General features: G+C 44.9%; 1 protein-coding gene across 1 annotated transcript in view; it reads right to left on the bottom strand.

Annotated features, from left to right (window-relative positions):
* Positions 1 to 345: 345 nt before the first annotated feature.
* The window catches only part of mis18a (MIS18 kinetochore protein A), a 29,570-nt gene continuing 12,758 nt past the window's right edge, over positions 346 to 17,157 (bottom strand). The window contains exon 5 of the mRNA XM_061740643.1: positions 346 to 866. Within this exon, the coding sequence (XP_061596627.1) occupies positions 786 to 866 (81 nt within the window). The 3' untranslated portion in view covers positions 346 to 785. The remainder of the gene's footprint in view (positions 867 to 17,157) is intronic.

Genomic DNA, 17,157 nt, shown 5'->3' with positions numbered 1-17,157 from the left:
TTTAATATGATTAAACGAGGCCCCGCACTGCAAAAACTCTAAATCTTACCAGGAATATGTGTCTTATTTCTAGTTAAAATGTCTCATTTGTAGTAAAAAAAAATCTCATTCCACTTAAAACAAGACTCATTACCAGAAAAATAACTTATTTGATCATTTTCACCTCTTTCAAGTAAATTTTCACTAGAAATAAGTACAAAAATCTGCCAGTGGAACAAGATTTATCTTCTCATTACAAGCAAAAAAAATCCTGTTCCACTGGCAGATTTTTCTACTTATTTTAAGTGAAAATCTACTTGAAACAGGTGAAAATTGTTGTTTTTTCCCAGTGATGAGTCTTGTTTTAAGTGTAATGAGATTTGTTTTTGACTAAAAATGAGACATTTTAACTAGAAATAGGACAAATATTCTTGTTAAGATTTGGAGTTTTTGCAGTGAACACGTTGACGACAACAATACATGTCAACAAACGGTGTGTTTAATATGATTAAACGGGGCGTGGGGGGATCGATGCCGCGGTGCTGAGTCTGCAGCGAGCTGATGAAATCCTTCACAGATCAACATTCTCCTCGTGGCTGGCGGGGGTCGGGGGGCGGGAGCAGCTGACAGCGTGATTGATCACCACTGCAGCCGTCTTTGTCTCCGCGGCGGTAGAGGAGGGAGGAGGCGGCTGGGCGTGAGGCGTGAGGTTGAGCTCGGTACAGGATGTGCTGCTGCTGCTGGAGGAGGATGAGGAAGGTGAGATGAAGGTCGGAGACGGGGCCGTAAATCCGTCTAAACCACCGTCACTCTTCGCCTCCGTCCTCCCGGAGTCCGGCCTCGATCTCCTCCAGCCGCTGGGACATGGTCAACACCAGCATCTTCATCTGGAGACATTTGGGTAGACATTTCATTAGGGCCCGAGCACTGACGGTGAAGGCCCTATTGTATCTGTAGGAATCTTTTTCCTTAGTTTTTTTTATTTTTCTGACGAAATAGGGGCCTTTTTTCCCCTAAACGTGCCCCAAAAGTCACCAAATTTTGCACCAATCCAGGCCTGGAGAAAAATGTGATATCTAATGGTTTGCATTAATGGGCGTGGCCTAACGGCTCAACAGCGCCCCCTAGAAAACTTTGCGCCTCAAGCCCCACAATACGGTTTGACGTACATGCACGGAAATCGGTACACACCTGTATCATGGCACAACTTAAAGGGAAAGTTTAGTTTTTTACAACCTGGACCTTATTTCTGGCATTTTTTATGGTCGTATACTCACCCAGAAAACTTTGGTGTCATTTGGAGTCCTTCGGAAGATATTAGGAGTTTTGTGCGAGCCGCTTCTCCTTATAATGTCATCTCTGTGCGCGCATCCCGGACAGGTACAGCTAGACTTTGCTAACGTATACTCTGGCTCAAAACGGTAAGGACGTCCATCATATTCAAAGTCGTCGTCCACAACCTCAGAATTTGACAAATATTCAGACATGTTTCAAATAACTATCAGTAGCGAACATCCGTACATAGAGCTGTGTCTGGGATGCGCGCACAGAGATGGCGTCATGCAGGTCAGAGGTCTTGTTTACAAACTGATTTCTTTGTTGTTGGTGAGTTATTATGTGTTTAACTGAATAAAAACCTGGGGACTAAGATGTAGCAAGAGTGGGCAAAAGAAATGAAGAGTTTCGCGGCAATCATGTGTTATTTAGACGCTGCATCGTCTGTGTCCCGCTGTGCCCCGTTGACTACCGTTATATGGAGAAGAGGCTCGCAAAAAACTCCTAATATCTTCCGAAGGACTCCAAATGACACCAAACACCTCTGGGTGAGTATACAACCATAAAAAATGCCAGAAATAAGGTCCAGGTTGTAAAAAACAAAACTTTTCCTTTAAAGAAAAGTCTCTTGGCGCCATGGCCGAAACCAAACAGGAAGTCGGCGATTTTGAATTAATCGTGTAATTTTGGCGCAATTTATGCCATTTCTTCAGCAGTTAATGCGGCCCGAACCGTAACGTGCACCCAGGTGTGTTATACATCAAAATGTGCGTCTCCATCCTCCATTACTCGTGGGTGGTTTCATCCTCTAAATGTCCAGGTCTGAAGAATCTACATCAAGTCATACAAGCTTCCACTGCAGCCTGAACCTGCACAAAGGTGGAGGACCGTTCATCACTGCTGCAGCTTTAATTGGTGATTTGATTTGATTATTCAAGCATGAAGGAAACATGTAGACTGCACCTTTTTTTCTTATTTCTCGAGGAATCTTTGTTATCCCCATGGAGGCAATTTGTTTTACTGGCAGTTTTATCTCCTACTAGGGATGGGCGGTATGGACTAAAAAAATGTATCACGATAATTTCTGGCATTTATCCTGATAACGATAAAAATTACGATAAAAAAAAAAAAAAACAATTCAACTCCATCTTTTTAACTAAAAATCTATCTCTCTCTCAGATCCGCCATGTTTGTTACACAAAAACCTCATCAACGGGAATTTATCCTTCTTTCTTTCTTTCTTTCTTTCTTTCTTTCTTTCTTTCTTTCTTTCTTTCTTTCTTTCTTTCTTTCTTTCTTTCTTTCTTTCTTTCTTTCTTTCTTTCTTTCTTTCTTTCTTTCTTTCTTTCTTTCTTTCTTTCTTTCTTTCTTTCTTTCTTTCTTTCTTTCTTCCTTGCTCCCTCCCTCCCTTCCTTCCTTCCTTCAATCAGTTTTACACAAAAACATCATCAACAGGAATGTATAATTTTTACCGTGAGATACAAATTCTTACTGTGGGGAATTTTTTTGACGGTTTATCGTGAACGGTAAAATATCACTGATTCCTAGTCTACTACTTCTTGCTTTTATTTCATTACTTTAAATAATCCTTTAGTTTTGAGGGCAATGGACAAGCTTTGCTTCAGCTACACCTTTTTCGGTTTGGATGTTATTTGTATATTGGAAACTTTTTTGTAATGTTTTCTTTGAACAGTGTATTCGTTTCCTTGTTGTCATTTTTATTTTATAAAAGCTATTTTGATGTTTGCCTTATTCTTATTTTTTTTTTGTGTTGTCATGACCGAAATAAACCAAACTAAACTAAAGAAGGTCGGGGGGTCATGAAGGGGGGAGGGAGGGAGAAGTTGGTGATCTGAAAGTGAACAGCAGTAGAAGCAGCCGAGGAGAAACGGACAGGTGGGAAATTAAGCACACAGCAGGAAGGAGAGGAGGAAGAGGAGGAGGAGGAGGAGGGAGTTAATTGGAGAAGGAACCAGTGAGGGTGAAGGGTGGGGAGAGTGAAGGGAAGAGGGGGGGTGAAGGGAAGGTCTGAGTGGGGAAGATGAAGAACCCAAACAAGAGTCTACTGGAGGCAGACAGACAGAATACATTAACAGAATACATTAACTCCAGCAGCCGGAGGGGTGGGGGGGGGCCAGGACTCTACCGTCTCCTTACGTTACTCTGAATGTTCCACTTCCTTTTACTGATAAAACCCCTCAGATTATATCTCTGTTCATTTATCCACCACTTTCAGAACCAGTTCACCCATGTAAACGCTCCACTACTGGTGTAAACGGTTCACTACTGGTGTAAACGGTCCACTACTGGTGTAAACGCTCCACTACTGGTGCAAACGGTCCACTACTGGTGTAAACGGTCCACTACTGGTGTAAACGTTTCACTACTGGTGAAACGGTTCACTACTGATGTAAACGGTTCACTACTGGTGCAAACGGTCCACTACTGGTGTAAACGTTTCACTACTGGTGAAACGGTTCACTACTGATGTAAACGGTTCACTACTGGTGTAAACGGTCCACTACTGGTGTAAACGGTCCACTACTGGTGTAAACGGTCCACTACTGGTGGAAACGGTCCACTACTGGTGTAAACGGTCCACTACTGGTGTAAACGGTCCAATACTGGTGTAAACGGTTCACTACTGGTGTAAACGGTCCACTACTGGTGTAAACGGTTCACTACTGGTGTAAACGCTCCACTACTGGTGTAAACGGTCCACTACTGGTGTAAACGGTCCACTACTGGTGTAAACGGTCCACTACTGGTGTAAACGGTCCACTACTGGTGTAAACGGTTCACTACTGGTGTAAACGCTCCACTACTGGTGTAAACGCTCCACTACTGGTGCAAACGGTCCACTACTGGTGTAAACGCTCCACTACTGGTGCAAACGGTTCACTACTGATGTAAACGGTCCACTACTGGTGTAAACGGTCCACTACTGGTGTAAACGGTCCACTACTGGTGTAAACGGTCCAATACTGGTGTAAACGGTTCACTACTGGTGTAAACGCTCCACTACTGGTGTAAACGGTTCACTAACGGTCCACTACTGGTGTAAACGCTCCACTACTGGTGGAAACGGTTCACTAACTTTCAACTACTGGTGTAAACCGTCCACTAACGGTGTAAACGTCCACTACTGGTGGAAACGGTTCACTACTGGTGTAAACGGTCCACTACTGGTGTAAACGGTCCACTACTAGTGTAAACGGTCCACTAACGGTCCACTACTGGTGTAAACGGTCCACTACTGGTGTAAACGGTCCACTACTGGTGTAAACGGTTCACTAACTTTCATCTACTGGTGTAAACGGTCCACTACTGGTGTAAACGGTCCACTACTGGTGTAAACGGTCCACTACTGGTGTAAAGGGTTCACTAACTTTCAATTACTGGTGTAAACGGTTCACAACTGGTGTAAACGGTCCACTACTGGTGGAAACGGTCCACCACTGGTGGAAACGGTTCACTACTGGTGGAAACGGTCCACTACTGGTGGAAACGGTTCACAACTGGTGTAAACGGTCCACTACTGGTGGAAACGGTCCACCACTGGTGGAAACGGTTCACAACTGGTGTAAACGGTCCACTACTGGTGGAAACGGTCCACCACTGGTGGAAACGGTTCACTACTGGTGGAAACGGTCCTCTACTGGTGGAAACGGTCCTCTACTGGTGGAAAAGGTCCACCACTGGTGTAAACGGTCCACTACTGGTGTAAACGGTCCACTACTGGTGTAAACGGTCCTCTACTGGTGTAAACGGTCCACTACTGGGGCAAACGGTCCACTACTGGTGTAAACGGTTCACTAACTTTCAACTACTGGTGAAAGCGGTTCACTACCGGTCTAAACGGTCCACTACTGGTGCAAACGGTTCACTACTGGTGGAAACTATCCACTAACTCAACAATTCCACACACAGAACCTCAAAAACCTTAATTACAACATAATTATTGAAGTTAAAACTGAAACTAGATATAAAAGCCTGTTGTTATGTAACCTTTTACATCTTAGGTATTGAACTTGGACTCGGTTCCAGATGTGTCTTTGATGGAAAACTTTGATGGATGTAACCTAATCGTAAATATTGAATTTGGACTCGGTCCCAGATGTGTGACGGTTTAACGACCTGTTTTATCTGCCACTGTTTATGATATGTTTACGTAATAATTGCTCGGGGGTGATTTTCTGAGTCTCTGGATATATCTTAGAGACAACTTCTGTTGTAATAGACGCTATATAAAAAGAAATTGAATTGAAACGGTCCACTACTGGTCTAAACGATCCACTACTGGTGTAAACGGTCCACTACTGGTGGAAACTGTTCACTACCGGTGGAAACTGTCCACTACTGGTGTAAACGGTTCACTACTGGTGGAAACGGTCAACTACTGGTGTAAACAGTTCACTACTGGTGTAAACCGTCCTCTACTGGTGGAAACCGTTCACTACTGGTGGAAACGGTCCACTACTGGTGGAAACGGTCCTCTACTGGTGGAAACGGTCCTCTACTGGTGGAAACGGTCCTCTACTGGTGGAAACGGTCCACTACTGGTGGAAACGGTCCACTACTGGTGGAAACGGTCCACTACTGGTGGAAACGGTCCACTACTGGTGGAAACGGTCCACTACTGGTGGAAACCGTTCACTACTGGTGGAAACGGTTCACTACTGGTGTAAACGGTCCACTACCGTTGTAAACGGTCCACTACTGTTGTAAACGGTCCACTACACTAACTGTCAACTACTGGTGTAAACGGTCCACTACCGGTGTAAACGGTCCACTACCGGTGTAAACGGTCCACTACCGGTGTAAACGGTCCACTACCGGTGGAAACGGTCCACTACCGGTGGAAACCGTCCACTACTGGTGGAAACCGTCCACTACTGGTGTAAACGGTCCACTACTGGTGGAAACGGTCCACTACTGGTGGAAACTGTCCACTAACGGTGTAAACGGTTCACTAACGGTGTAAACGGTCCACTACTGGTGTAAACGGTTCACTAACGGTGTAAACGGTCCACTACTGGTGGAAACCGTCCACTACTGGTGTAAACGGTTCACTAACGGTGTAAACGGTCCACTACTGGTGTAAACGGTTCACTATTGGTGTAAACGGTTCACTACTGGTGCAAACGGTCCACTAACGGTGGAAACCGTCCACTACCAGTGTAAAGGGTTCACTACTGGTGTAAACGGTCCTGGAAACGGTCCTGGTATTAACGAGGTGATATCAATGACCTCGTATTAACTGGGTCATATTAATGACCTGTTTTTAACGGAGGAGTATTTGCTTTGTTCAGAACAGTTCAAAGATAATGGCAGGACCTTTAAGCTGCAGACGTAAAACGTGCTCCGTGTTCAGTTACAGCCGTCATCACCTTAAAGACACGTGTTCAATTCTTTAACTTGAACATTTCATTCTGAAACTTCCGTCTCCAACGGCAGCAGAACCAGTTTCTGATCTAAACATTTCTCACATCTCGCCGCTCAAAGAACAGCGAGATGCCAGATTCATCCGGAGCTGCAGACTCTAAAAAAATGTTTTCCCTCCAGCACAGTAAACGGTTCACTACTGGGGTAAACGGTCCACTAACGGTCCACTACTGGTGTGAACGGTTCACTACCGGTGTAAACGGTCCACTACTGGTGTAAACGCTCCACTACTGGTGTAAATGGTCCACTACTAGTGTAAACGGTTCACTAACGGTGTAAACGGTTCACTACTGGTGGAAACGGTTCACTAACGGTGAAAACGGTCCACTACTGGTGCGAACGGTCCACTACTGGTGCGAACGGTCCACTACTAGTGTAAACGGTTCACTACTGGTGGAAACGGTCCAGGAAATGCTCCTGGTATAAACGAGGTCATATTAATGACCGGTTTTTAACAAAGGAGTATTTGCATTGTTCAGAACAGCTTAAAGATAATTGCATGACTGCAGGCTGCAGACGTAAAACGTGCTCCGTGTTCAGTTACAGCCGTCATCACCTTAAAGACACGTGTTAAATTCTTTAACTTGAACATTTCATTCTGAAACTTCCGTCTCCAACGGCAGCAGAACCAGTTTCTGATCTAAACATTTCTCACATTTTGCCACTCAAAGAACAGCGAGATGCCAGATTCATCCGGAGCTGCAGACTCTAAAAAAATGTTTTCCCTCCAGCACAGTAAACGGTTCACTACTGGTGTAAACGGTTCACTAACGGTCCACTACTGGTGTAAACGTCCCACTACTGGTGTAAACGGTTCACTAACAGTGTAAACGGTTCAATACTGGTGTAAACGGTTCACTACTGGTGTAAACGGTCCACTACTGGTGGAAACGGCCCACTACTGGTGTAAACGGTCCACTACTGGTGCAAACGGTCCACTACTGGTGTAAACGGTCCACTAACGGTCCACTACTGGTGTAAACGGTTCACTACTGGTGTAAACGGTTCACTACTGGTGTAAACGGTGCAGTACTGGTGTAAACGGTGCAGTACTGGTGTAAACGTCCCACTACTGGTGTAAACGGTTCACTAACAGTGTAAACGGTTCACTACTGGTGTAAACGGTCCACTACTGGTGTAAACGGTTCACTACTGGTGTAAACGGTCCACTACTGGTGGAAACGGTTCACTACTGGTGTAAACGGCCCACTACTGGTGTAAACGGTCCACTACTGGTGTAAACGGTTCACTACTGGTGCAAACGGTCCACTAACGGTCCACTACTGGTGTAAACGGTTCACTACTGGTGTAAACGGTGCAGTACTGGTGTAAACGGTTCACTACTGGTGTAAACGGTTCACTACTGGTGTAAACGGTTCACTACTGGTGTAAACGGTCCACTACTGGTGTAAACGGTCCACTACTGGTGTAAACGGTCCACTACTGGTGCGAACGGTTCACTACTGGTGGAAACGGTTCACTACTGGTGTAAACGGTCCACTACTGGTGTAAACGGTCCACTACTGGTGCGAACGGTCCACTACTGGTGCGAACGGTCCACTACTGGTGCGACCGGTTCATTACTGGTGGAAACGGTCCAGGAAATGCTCCTGGTATAAACGAGGTCATATTAATGACCGGTTTTTAACAGAGGAGTATTTGCTTTGTTCAGAACAGCTTAAAGATAATTGCATGACTGCAGGCTGCAGACGTAAAACGTGCTCCGTGTTCAGTTACAGCCGTCATCACCTTAAAGACACGTGTTAAATTCTTTAACTTGAACATTTCATTCTGAAACTTCCGTCTCCAACGGCAGCAGAACCAGTTTCTGATCTAAACATTTCTCACATTTTGCCACTTACTGGTGTAAAGGGTCCACTACTGGTGTAAAGGGTCCACTACTGGTGTAAAGGGTCCACTACTGGTGTAAAGGGTCCACTACTGGTGTAAACGGTTCACTACTGGTGTAAAGGGTCCACTACTGGTGTAAACGGTCCACTACTGGTGTAAACCGTCCACTACTGGTGTAAACGGTCCACTACTGGTGTAAACCGTCCACTACTGGTGTAAACGGTCCACTACTGGTGTAAACGGTTCACTACTGGTGTAAAGGGTTCACTAACTTTCAACTACTGGTGTAAACGGTCCACTACTGGTGCAAACGGTCCACTATTGGTGTAAAGGGTTCACTACCAGTGTAAACGGTCCACTACTGGTGTAAAGGGTTCACTAACTTTCAACTACTGGTGTAAACGGTCCACCACTGGTGTAAACGGTCCACTACCGGTGTAAACGGTTCACTACTGGTGTAAACGTCCCACTACCGGTGTAAACGGTTCACTACTGGTGTAAACGGTCCACTACCGGTGTAAACGGTTCACTACTGGTGTAAACGTCCCACTACTGGTGTAAACGGTCCACTACTGGTGGAAACGGTTCACTACTGGTGGAAACGGTTCACTACTGGTGGAAACGGTTCACTACTGGTGGAAACGGTCCAGGAAATGCTCCTGGTATAAACGAGGTCATATTAATGACCTGTTCTCTAACGGAGGAGTATTTGCTTTGTTCAGAACAGTTCAAAGATAATTGCATGACCTTTAGGCTGCAGACGTAAAACGTGCTCCGTGTTCAGTTACAGCCGTCATCACCTTAAAGACACATGTTAAATTCTTTAACTTGAACATTTCATTCTGAAGCTTCCGTCTCCAACGGCAGCAGAACCAGTTTCTGATCTAAACATTTCTCACATTTCGCCGCTCAAAGAACAGCGAGATGCCAGATTAATCCGGAGCTGCAGACTCTAAAAAAATGTTTTCCCTCCAGCACAGTAAACGGTTCACTACTGGGGTAAACGGTCCACTAACGGTCCACTACTGGTGTGAACGGTTCACTACTGGTGTAAACCGTCCAGTACTGGTCTAAACGGTCCACTACTGGTGTAAACGGTCCATTACTGGTGTAAACGATCAACTACTGGTGGAAATGGGTCACTAACGGTGGAAACGGTCCACTAGCTTTCAACTACTGGTGGAAGCGGTTAACTAACGGTTCACTACTGGTGGAAACGGTCCACTACTGGTGTAAACAGTCCACTAACTTTCAACTACTGGTGTAAACGGTTAACTAACGGTTCACTACTGGTGTAAACGGTTAACTAACGGTTCACTACTGGTGTAAACGGTTCACTACTGGTGTAAACGGTCCACTAACTTTCAACTTCTGGTGTAAACGGTTCACTACCAGTGTAAACGGTTCACTACTCGTGTAAACGGTCCACTAAACCAACAATCCTACAAACAGAACCTCAAAAACTTTAATTAAAACATAATTATTGGATTTAAAACTGAAAGTAGATATCATCGTATAACATCGTAAATATTGAACTTGGACTCGGTCCCAGATGTGTGACGGTTTAACGACCTGTTTTATCTGCCACTGTTTATGTTATGTTTATGTAAAAATTGCTCGGGGGTGATTTTTCTGAGTCTCTGGAAATATCTTAGAGACAACTTCTGTTGTAATAGACGCTATATAAATAAAATTGAATTGAAACTGTTCACTACTGGTGTAAACGGTCCACTACTGGTCTAAACGATCCACTACTGGTGTAAACGGTGCACTACTGGTCTAAATGATCCACTACTGGTGTAAACGGTGCACTACTGGTGGAAACTGTTCACTACCGGTGGAAACTGTTCACTACCGGTGGAAACTGTTCACTACCGGTGGAAACGGTCCACTACCGGTGGAAACGGTCCACTACCGGTGGAAACGGTCCACTACCGGTGCAAACGGTCCACTACTGGTGTAAACGGTCCACTACTGGTGTAAACGGTCCACTACTGGTGCAAACGGTCCACTACTGGTGCAAACGGTCCACTACTGGTGCAAACGGTCCACTACTGGTGCAAACGGTCCACTACTGGTGCAAACGGTTCACTACTGGTGGAAACGGTCCAGTACTGGTGGAAACAGTCCAGGAAATGCTCCTGGTATAAACGAGGTCATATTAATTAACTGTTTTTAACGGAGGAGTATTTGATTTGTTCAGAACAGTTCAAAGATAATTGCATGACCTTTAGGCTACAGATGTAAAACGTGCTCCGTGTTCAGTTACAGCCGTCATCACCTTAAAGACACATGTTAAATTCTTTAACTTGAACATTTCATTCTAAAACTTCCGTCTCCAACGGCAGCAGAACCAGTTTCTGATCTAAACATTTCTCACATCTCGCCGCTCAAAGAACAGCGAGATGCCAGATTCATCCGGAGCTGCAGACTCTAAAAAAATGTTTTCCCTCCAGCACAGTAAACGGTTCACTACTGGGGTAAACGGTCCACTAACGGTCCACTACTGGTGTAAACCGTCCAGTACTGGTCTAAACGGTTCACTACTGGTGGAAACCGCCCACTACTGGTGTAAACGGTCCACTACTGGTGTAAACGGTCCACTACTGGTGTAAACGCTTCACTACTGGTGTAAACGCTTCACTACTGGTGTAAACGGTTCACTACTGGTGTAAACGGTTCACTACTGGTGTAATCGGTCCACTACTGGTCTAAACGGTCCACTACTGGTCTAAACGGTCCACTTCTGGGGTAAACGGTTCACTACTGGTGTAAACGGTCCAGTACTGGTGTAAACGGTCCACTACTGGTGTAAACGGTCCACTACTGGTGCAAACGGTCCACTACTGGTGCAAACGGTCCACTACTGGTGCAAACGGTCCACTACTGGTGCAAACGGTCCACTACTGGTGCAAACGGTCCACTACTGGTGTAAATTGTTCACTACTGGTGGAAACGGTCCAATACTGGTGGAAACGGTCCACTACTGGTGTAAACGGTTCACTAACGGTGTAAACGGTCCACTAACTGTCAACTACTGGTGTAAACGGTTCACTACTGGTGTAAAAAGTTCACTACTGGTGTAAACGGTCCAGTACTGGTGTAAACGGTCCACTACCGGTGTAAACGGTTCACTACCGGTGTAAAAAGTTCACTACTGGTGTAAACGGTCCACTACCGGTGCAAACGGTCCAGTACCGGTGCAAACGGTCCACTACCGGTGTAAACGGTCCACTACCGGTGTAAACGGTCCACTACCGGTGTAAACGGTCCACTACCGGTGTAAACGGTTCACTACCGGTGTAAACGGTTCACTACCGGTGTAAACGGTTCACTACCGGTGTAAACGGTCCACTACTGGTGTGAATGGTTCACTACTGGTGGAAACCGCCCACTACTGGTGTAAACGGTCCATTACTGGTGTAAACGGTTCACTAACGGTGTAAACGGTCCACTAACTGTCAACTACTGGTGTAAACGGTTCACTACTGGTGTAAACGCTCCACTACTGGTGCAAACGGTCCACTACTGGTGCAAACGGTTCACTACTGGTGTAAACGGTTCACTACTGGTGGAAACCGCCCACTACTGGTGTAAACGGTCCATTACTGGTGTAAACGGTTCACTAACGGTGTAAACGGTCCACTACTAGTGTAAACGGTCCACTAACTGTCAACTACTGGTGTAAACGGTTCACTACTGGTGTAAACGGTCCACTACTGGTGCAAACGGTCCACTACTGGTGCAAACGGTCCACTACTGGTGCAAACGGTCCACTACTGGTGCAAACGGTTCACTACTGGTGGAAACGGTTCACTACTGGTGGAAACGGTTCACTACTGGTGGAAACAGTCCAGGAAATGCTCCTGGTATAAACGAGGTCATATTAATGACCTGTTTTTAACGGAGGAGTATTTGCTTTGTTCAGAACAGCTTAAAGATAATTGCATGACCTTTAGGCTGCAGACGTAAAACGTGCTCCGTGTTCAGTTACAGCCGTCATCACCTTAAAGACACGTGTTAAATTCTTTAACTTGAACATTTCATTCTGAAACTTCCGTCTCCAACGGCAGCAGAACCAGTTTCTGATCTAAACATTTCTCACATTTTGCCACTCAAAGAACAGCGAGATGCCAGATTCATCCGGAGCTGCAGACTCTAAAAGAATGTTTTCCCTCCAGCACAGTAAACGGTTCACTACTGGGGTAAACGGTCCACTAACGGTCCACTACTGGTGTGAACGGTTCACTACTGGTGTAAACGGTTCACTAACAGTGTAAACGGTTCACTACTGGTGTAAACGGTTCACTACTGGTGCAAACGGTCCACTACTGGTGTAAACGGTCCACTAACGGTCCACTACTGGTGTAAACGGTTCACTACTGGTGTAAACGGTGCAGTACTGGTGTAAACGGTTCACTACTGGTGTAAACGGTTCACTACTGGTGTAAACGGTCCACTACTGGTGTAAACGGTTCACTACCGGTGTAAACGGTTAACTACTGGTGTAAACAGTCCACCACCGGTGTAAACGGTTCACTACCGTTGTAAACGGTTCACTACCGTTGTAAACGGTCCACTACTGGTGTAAACGGTTCTCTACTGGTGTAAACGGTCCACTACTGGTGTAAACGGTCCACTACTGGTGTAAACGGTCCACTACTGGTGTAAACGGTTCACTAACGGTGTAAACGGTCCACTACTGGTGCGAACGGTTCACTACTGGTGGAAACGGTCCAGGAAATGCTCCTGGTATAAACGAGGTCATATTAATGACCGGTTTTTAACAGAGGAGTATTTGCATTGTTCAGAACAGCTTAAAGATAATTGCATGACTGCAGGCTGCAGACGTAAAACGTGCTCCGTGTTCAGTTACAGCCGTCATCACCTTAAAGACACGTGTTAAATTCTTTTACTTGAACATTTAATTCTGAAACTTCCGTCTCCAACGGCAGCAGAACCAGTTTCTGATCTAAACATTTCTCACATTTCGCCGCTCAAAGAACAGCTTCATCCGGAGCTGCAGACTCTAAAAAAATGTTTTCCCTCCAGCACAGTAAACGGTTCACTACCTGTGGAAACGGTCCACTACCGGTGTAAACGCTTCACTACTGGTGTAAACGGTCCACTACTGGTGTAAACGGTTCTCTACTGGTGTAAACGGTCCACTACTGGTGTAAACGGTTCACTACTGGTGCAAACGGTCCACTACTGGTGTAAACGGTTCACTAACGGTGTAAACGGTTCACTACTGGTGTAAACGGTCCACTACTGGTGTAAACGTCCCACTACTGGTGTAAACGGTTCACTAACAGTGTAAACGGTTCACTACTGGTGTAAACGGTCCACTACTGGTGTAAACGGTCCACTACTGGTGTAAACGGTTCACTACTGGTGTAAACGCTCCACTACTGATGTAAACGGTCCACTACTGGTGTAAACGGTTCACTACTGGTGTAAACGGTTCACTACTGGTGTAAACAGTCCACTACCGGTGTAAACGGTTCACTACCGGTGTAAACGGTTCACTACTGGTGTAAACCGTCAACTACTGGTGTAAACGGTTCACTAACGGTCCACTACTGGTGTAAACGGTCCACTACTGGTGTAAACGGTCCACTACTGGTGGAAACGGTTCACTACCGGTGTAAACGGTCCACTACTGGTGGAAACGGTTCACTACTGGTGTAAACGGTTCACTACCGGTGTAAACGGTTCACTACTGGTGTAAACGGTCCACTACTGGTGGAAACGGTCCACTACTGGTGTAAACGGTCCACTACTGGTGTAAACGGTTCACTACTGGTGTAAACGGTTCACTACTGGTGTAAACGGCTCACTACTGGTGTAAACGGCTCACTACTGGTGCAAACCGTCCACTACTGGTATAAACGCTCCACTACTGGTGTAAATGCTCCACTACTGGTGTAAACGGTTCACTACTGGTGTAAACGGTTCACTACTGGTGTAAACGGTTCACTACTGGTGTAAACGGTCCACTACCGGTGTAAACGGTCCACTACCGGTGTAAACGGTCCACTACTGGTGTAAACGCTCCACTACTGGTGTAAACGCTCCACTACTGGTGTAAACGCTCCACTACTGGTGTAAACGCTCCACTACTGGTGTAAACGGTCCACTACTGGTGGAAACGGTTCACTACTGGTGGAAACGGTTCACTAACGGTGTAAACGGTCCACTACTAGTGTAAACGGTTCACTAACGGTGTAAACGGTTCACTACTGGTGGAGTCGGTTCACTAACGGTCCACTACTTGTGTAAAGGGTTCACTAACTTTCAACTACTGGTGTAAACGGTCCACTACTGGTGTAAACGGTTCACTACTGGTGTAAACGGTCCACTACTGGTGCGAACGGTTCACTACTGGTGGAAACGGTCCAGGAAATGCTCCTGGTATAAACGAGGTCATATTAATGACCGGTTTTTAACAAAGGAGTATTTGCATTGTTCAGAACAGCTTAAAGATAATTGCATGACTGCAGGCTGCAGACGTAAAACGTGCTCCGTGTTCAGTTACAGCCGTCATCACCTTAAAGACACGTGTTAAATTCTTTAACTTGAACATTTCATTCTGAAACTTCCGTCTCCAACGGCAGCAGAACCAGTTTCTGATCTAAACATTTCTCACATTTTGCCACTCAAAGAACAGCGAGATGCCAGATTCATCCGGAGCTGCAGACTCTAAAAAAATGTTTTCCCTCCAGCACAGTAAACGGTTCACTACTGGTGTAAACGGTTCACTAACGGTCCACTACTGGTGTAAACGTCCCACTACTGGTGTAAACGGTTCACTAACAGTGTAAACGGTCCACTACTGGTGTAAACGGTCCACTACTGGTGTAAACGTCCCACTACTGGTGTAAACGGTTCACTAACAGTGTAAACGGTTCACTACTGGTGTAAACGGTCCACTACTGGTGTAAACGTCCCACTACTGGTGTAAACGGTCCACTACTGGTGTAAACGGTTCTCTACTGGTGGAAACCGTCCACTACTGGTGTAAACGGTTCTTTACTGGTGGAAACGGTTCTCTACTGGTGGAAACCGTCAACTACTGGTGTAAACGGTTCACTAACGGTCCACTACTGGTGTAAACGGCCCACTACTGGTGTAAACGGTCCACTACTGGTGTAAACGGTCAACTACTGGTGTAAACGGTTCACTAACGGTCCACTACTGGTGTAAACGGTTCTTTACTGGTGGAAACGGTTCTCTACTGGTGGAAACCGTCAACTACTGGTGTAAACGGTTCACTAACGGTCCACTACTGGTGTAAACGGCCCACTACTGGTGTAAACGGTCCACTACTGGTGTAAACGGTCAACTACTGGTGTAAACGGTTCACTAACGGTCCACTACTGGTGTAAACGGTCCACTACTGGTGTAAACGGTTCACTAACTCAACAATTCTACGAACAGAACCTCAGAAACTTGAATTAAAACATAATTATTGAAGTAAAAACTGAAACTAAATATAAAAGCCTGTTGTTATGAAACCTTTTACATCTTAAGTGTTGACCTTGGACTCTGTCCCAGATGTGTCTTTGATGGAAAACTGTTCTGCTTAACATCAACTTGGAATCACAACAACATGACGGTTTAACGACCTGGTATTAACGACCTGTTACTAATAACCTGTTATTAATGACTTCGTATTAATGAGATGATATTAACGACCTGGTATTAATGAGAGGATATTAACGACCCGATATTAACCACCTGATTAGGCCTGTGTTGAAAAAATCGATTCTCATATTAATTCCTAAAAATCGATTTATATGTCTAGAGATCAATTAAAAAAAATAAAAAAATAAAAACTTTTTTTTTTTCATCATTACATTACAACTTTTGGTACTATTTTGTTGAACACGAGAATAACTGGTGCCATGTTTTTTGCCTTTAAATATGTTTAAATGTATGAAAACATTAAAGTTTTCAGTTATAATTGCATACATTGTCTATATTTCTTTGCTTTATAAACTGTCTTGGGGTTACATTTGCATAAATGTTAAAAACCAAATTCTCATAAATGGGGAAAAAATAAAAGCGATTTCATCGTCTCTGTTTCCTCCCTGGATCTGTTTGGTAATTCTGACCCACGATGTTTCTGTTTCAGTTCTATCAGCATTCTGGGAGCTGATTGGTCCTTACAGCATCATTAGCTGCAATACTTGCTGTTGAATCTCAATATAATTCTAGTATTAATATGTTGCAGAACTACAGTCATATCATTCATGCAACAGCTCAAAAAACAGTTTTATTAACACTAACCCAAATCAATATCGGATCGAATCGAATCGTGATAATCGATTCTGAATCTTAAGAATCGGAATGGAATCTTGATATTTGAATCGATCCCCAGCCCTACACCTGACATCAACGACCTGGTTTTAATGAGGTGATATCAATGACCTCGTATTAACTGGGTCACATTAATGACCTGTTTTTACCGGAGGAGTATTTCCTTTGTTCAGAACAGTTCAAAGATAATTGCATGACCTTTAGGCTGCAGAAGTAAAACCTGCTCTGTGTTCAGTTACAGCCGTCATCACCTTAAATGCACGTGTTAAATTCTTTAACTTGAAC

This window comes from Cololabis saira, chromosome 14, assembly GCF_033807715.1.
Source record: "Cololabis saira isolate AMF1-May2022 chromosome 14, fColSai1.1, whole genome shotgun sequence".
NCBI classification, from domain to species: Eukaryota; Metazoa; Chordata; class Actinopteri; order Beloniformes; family Belonidae; genus Cololabis; species Cololabis saira.
The sequence above is the reverse complement of the archived record's forward strand: the minus strand, read 5'-3'. Positions and strand labels throughout refer to the sequence as shown.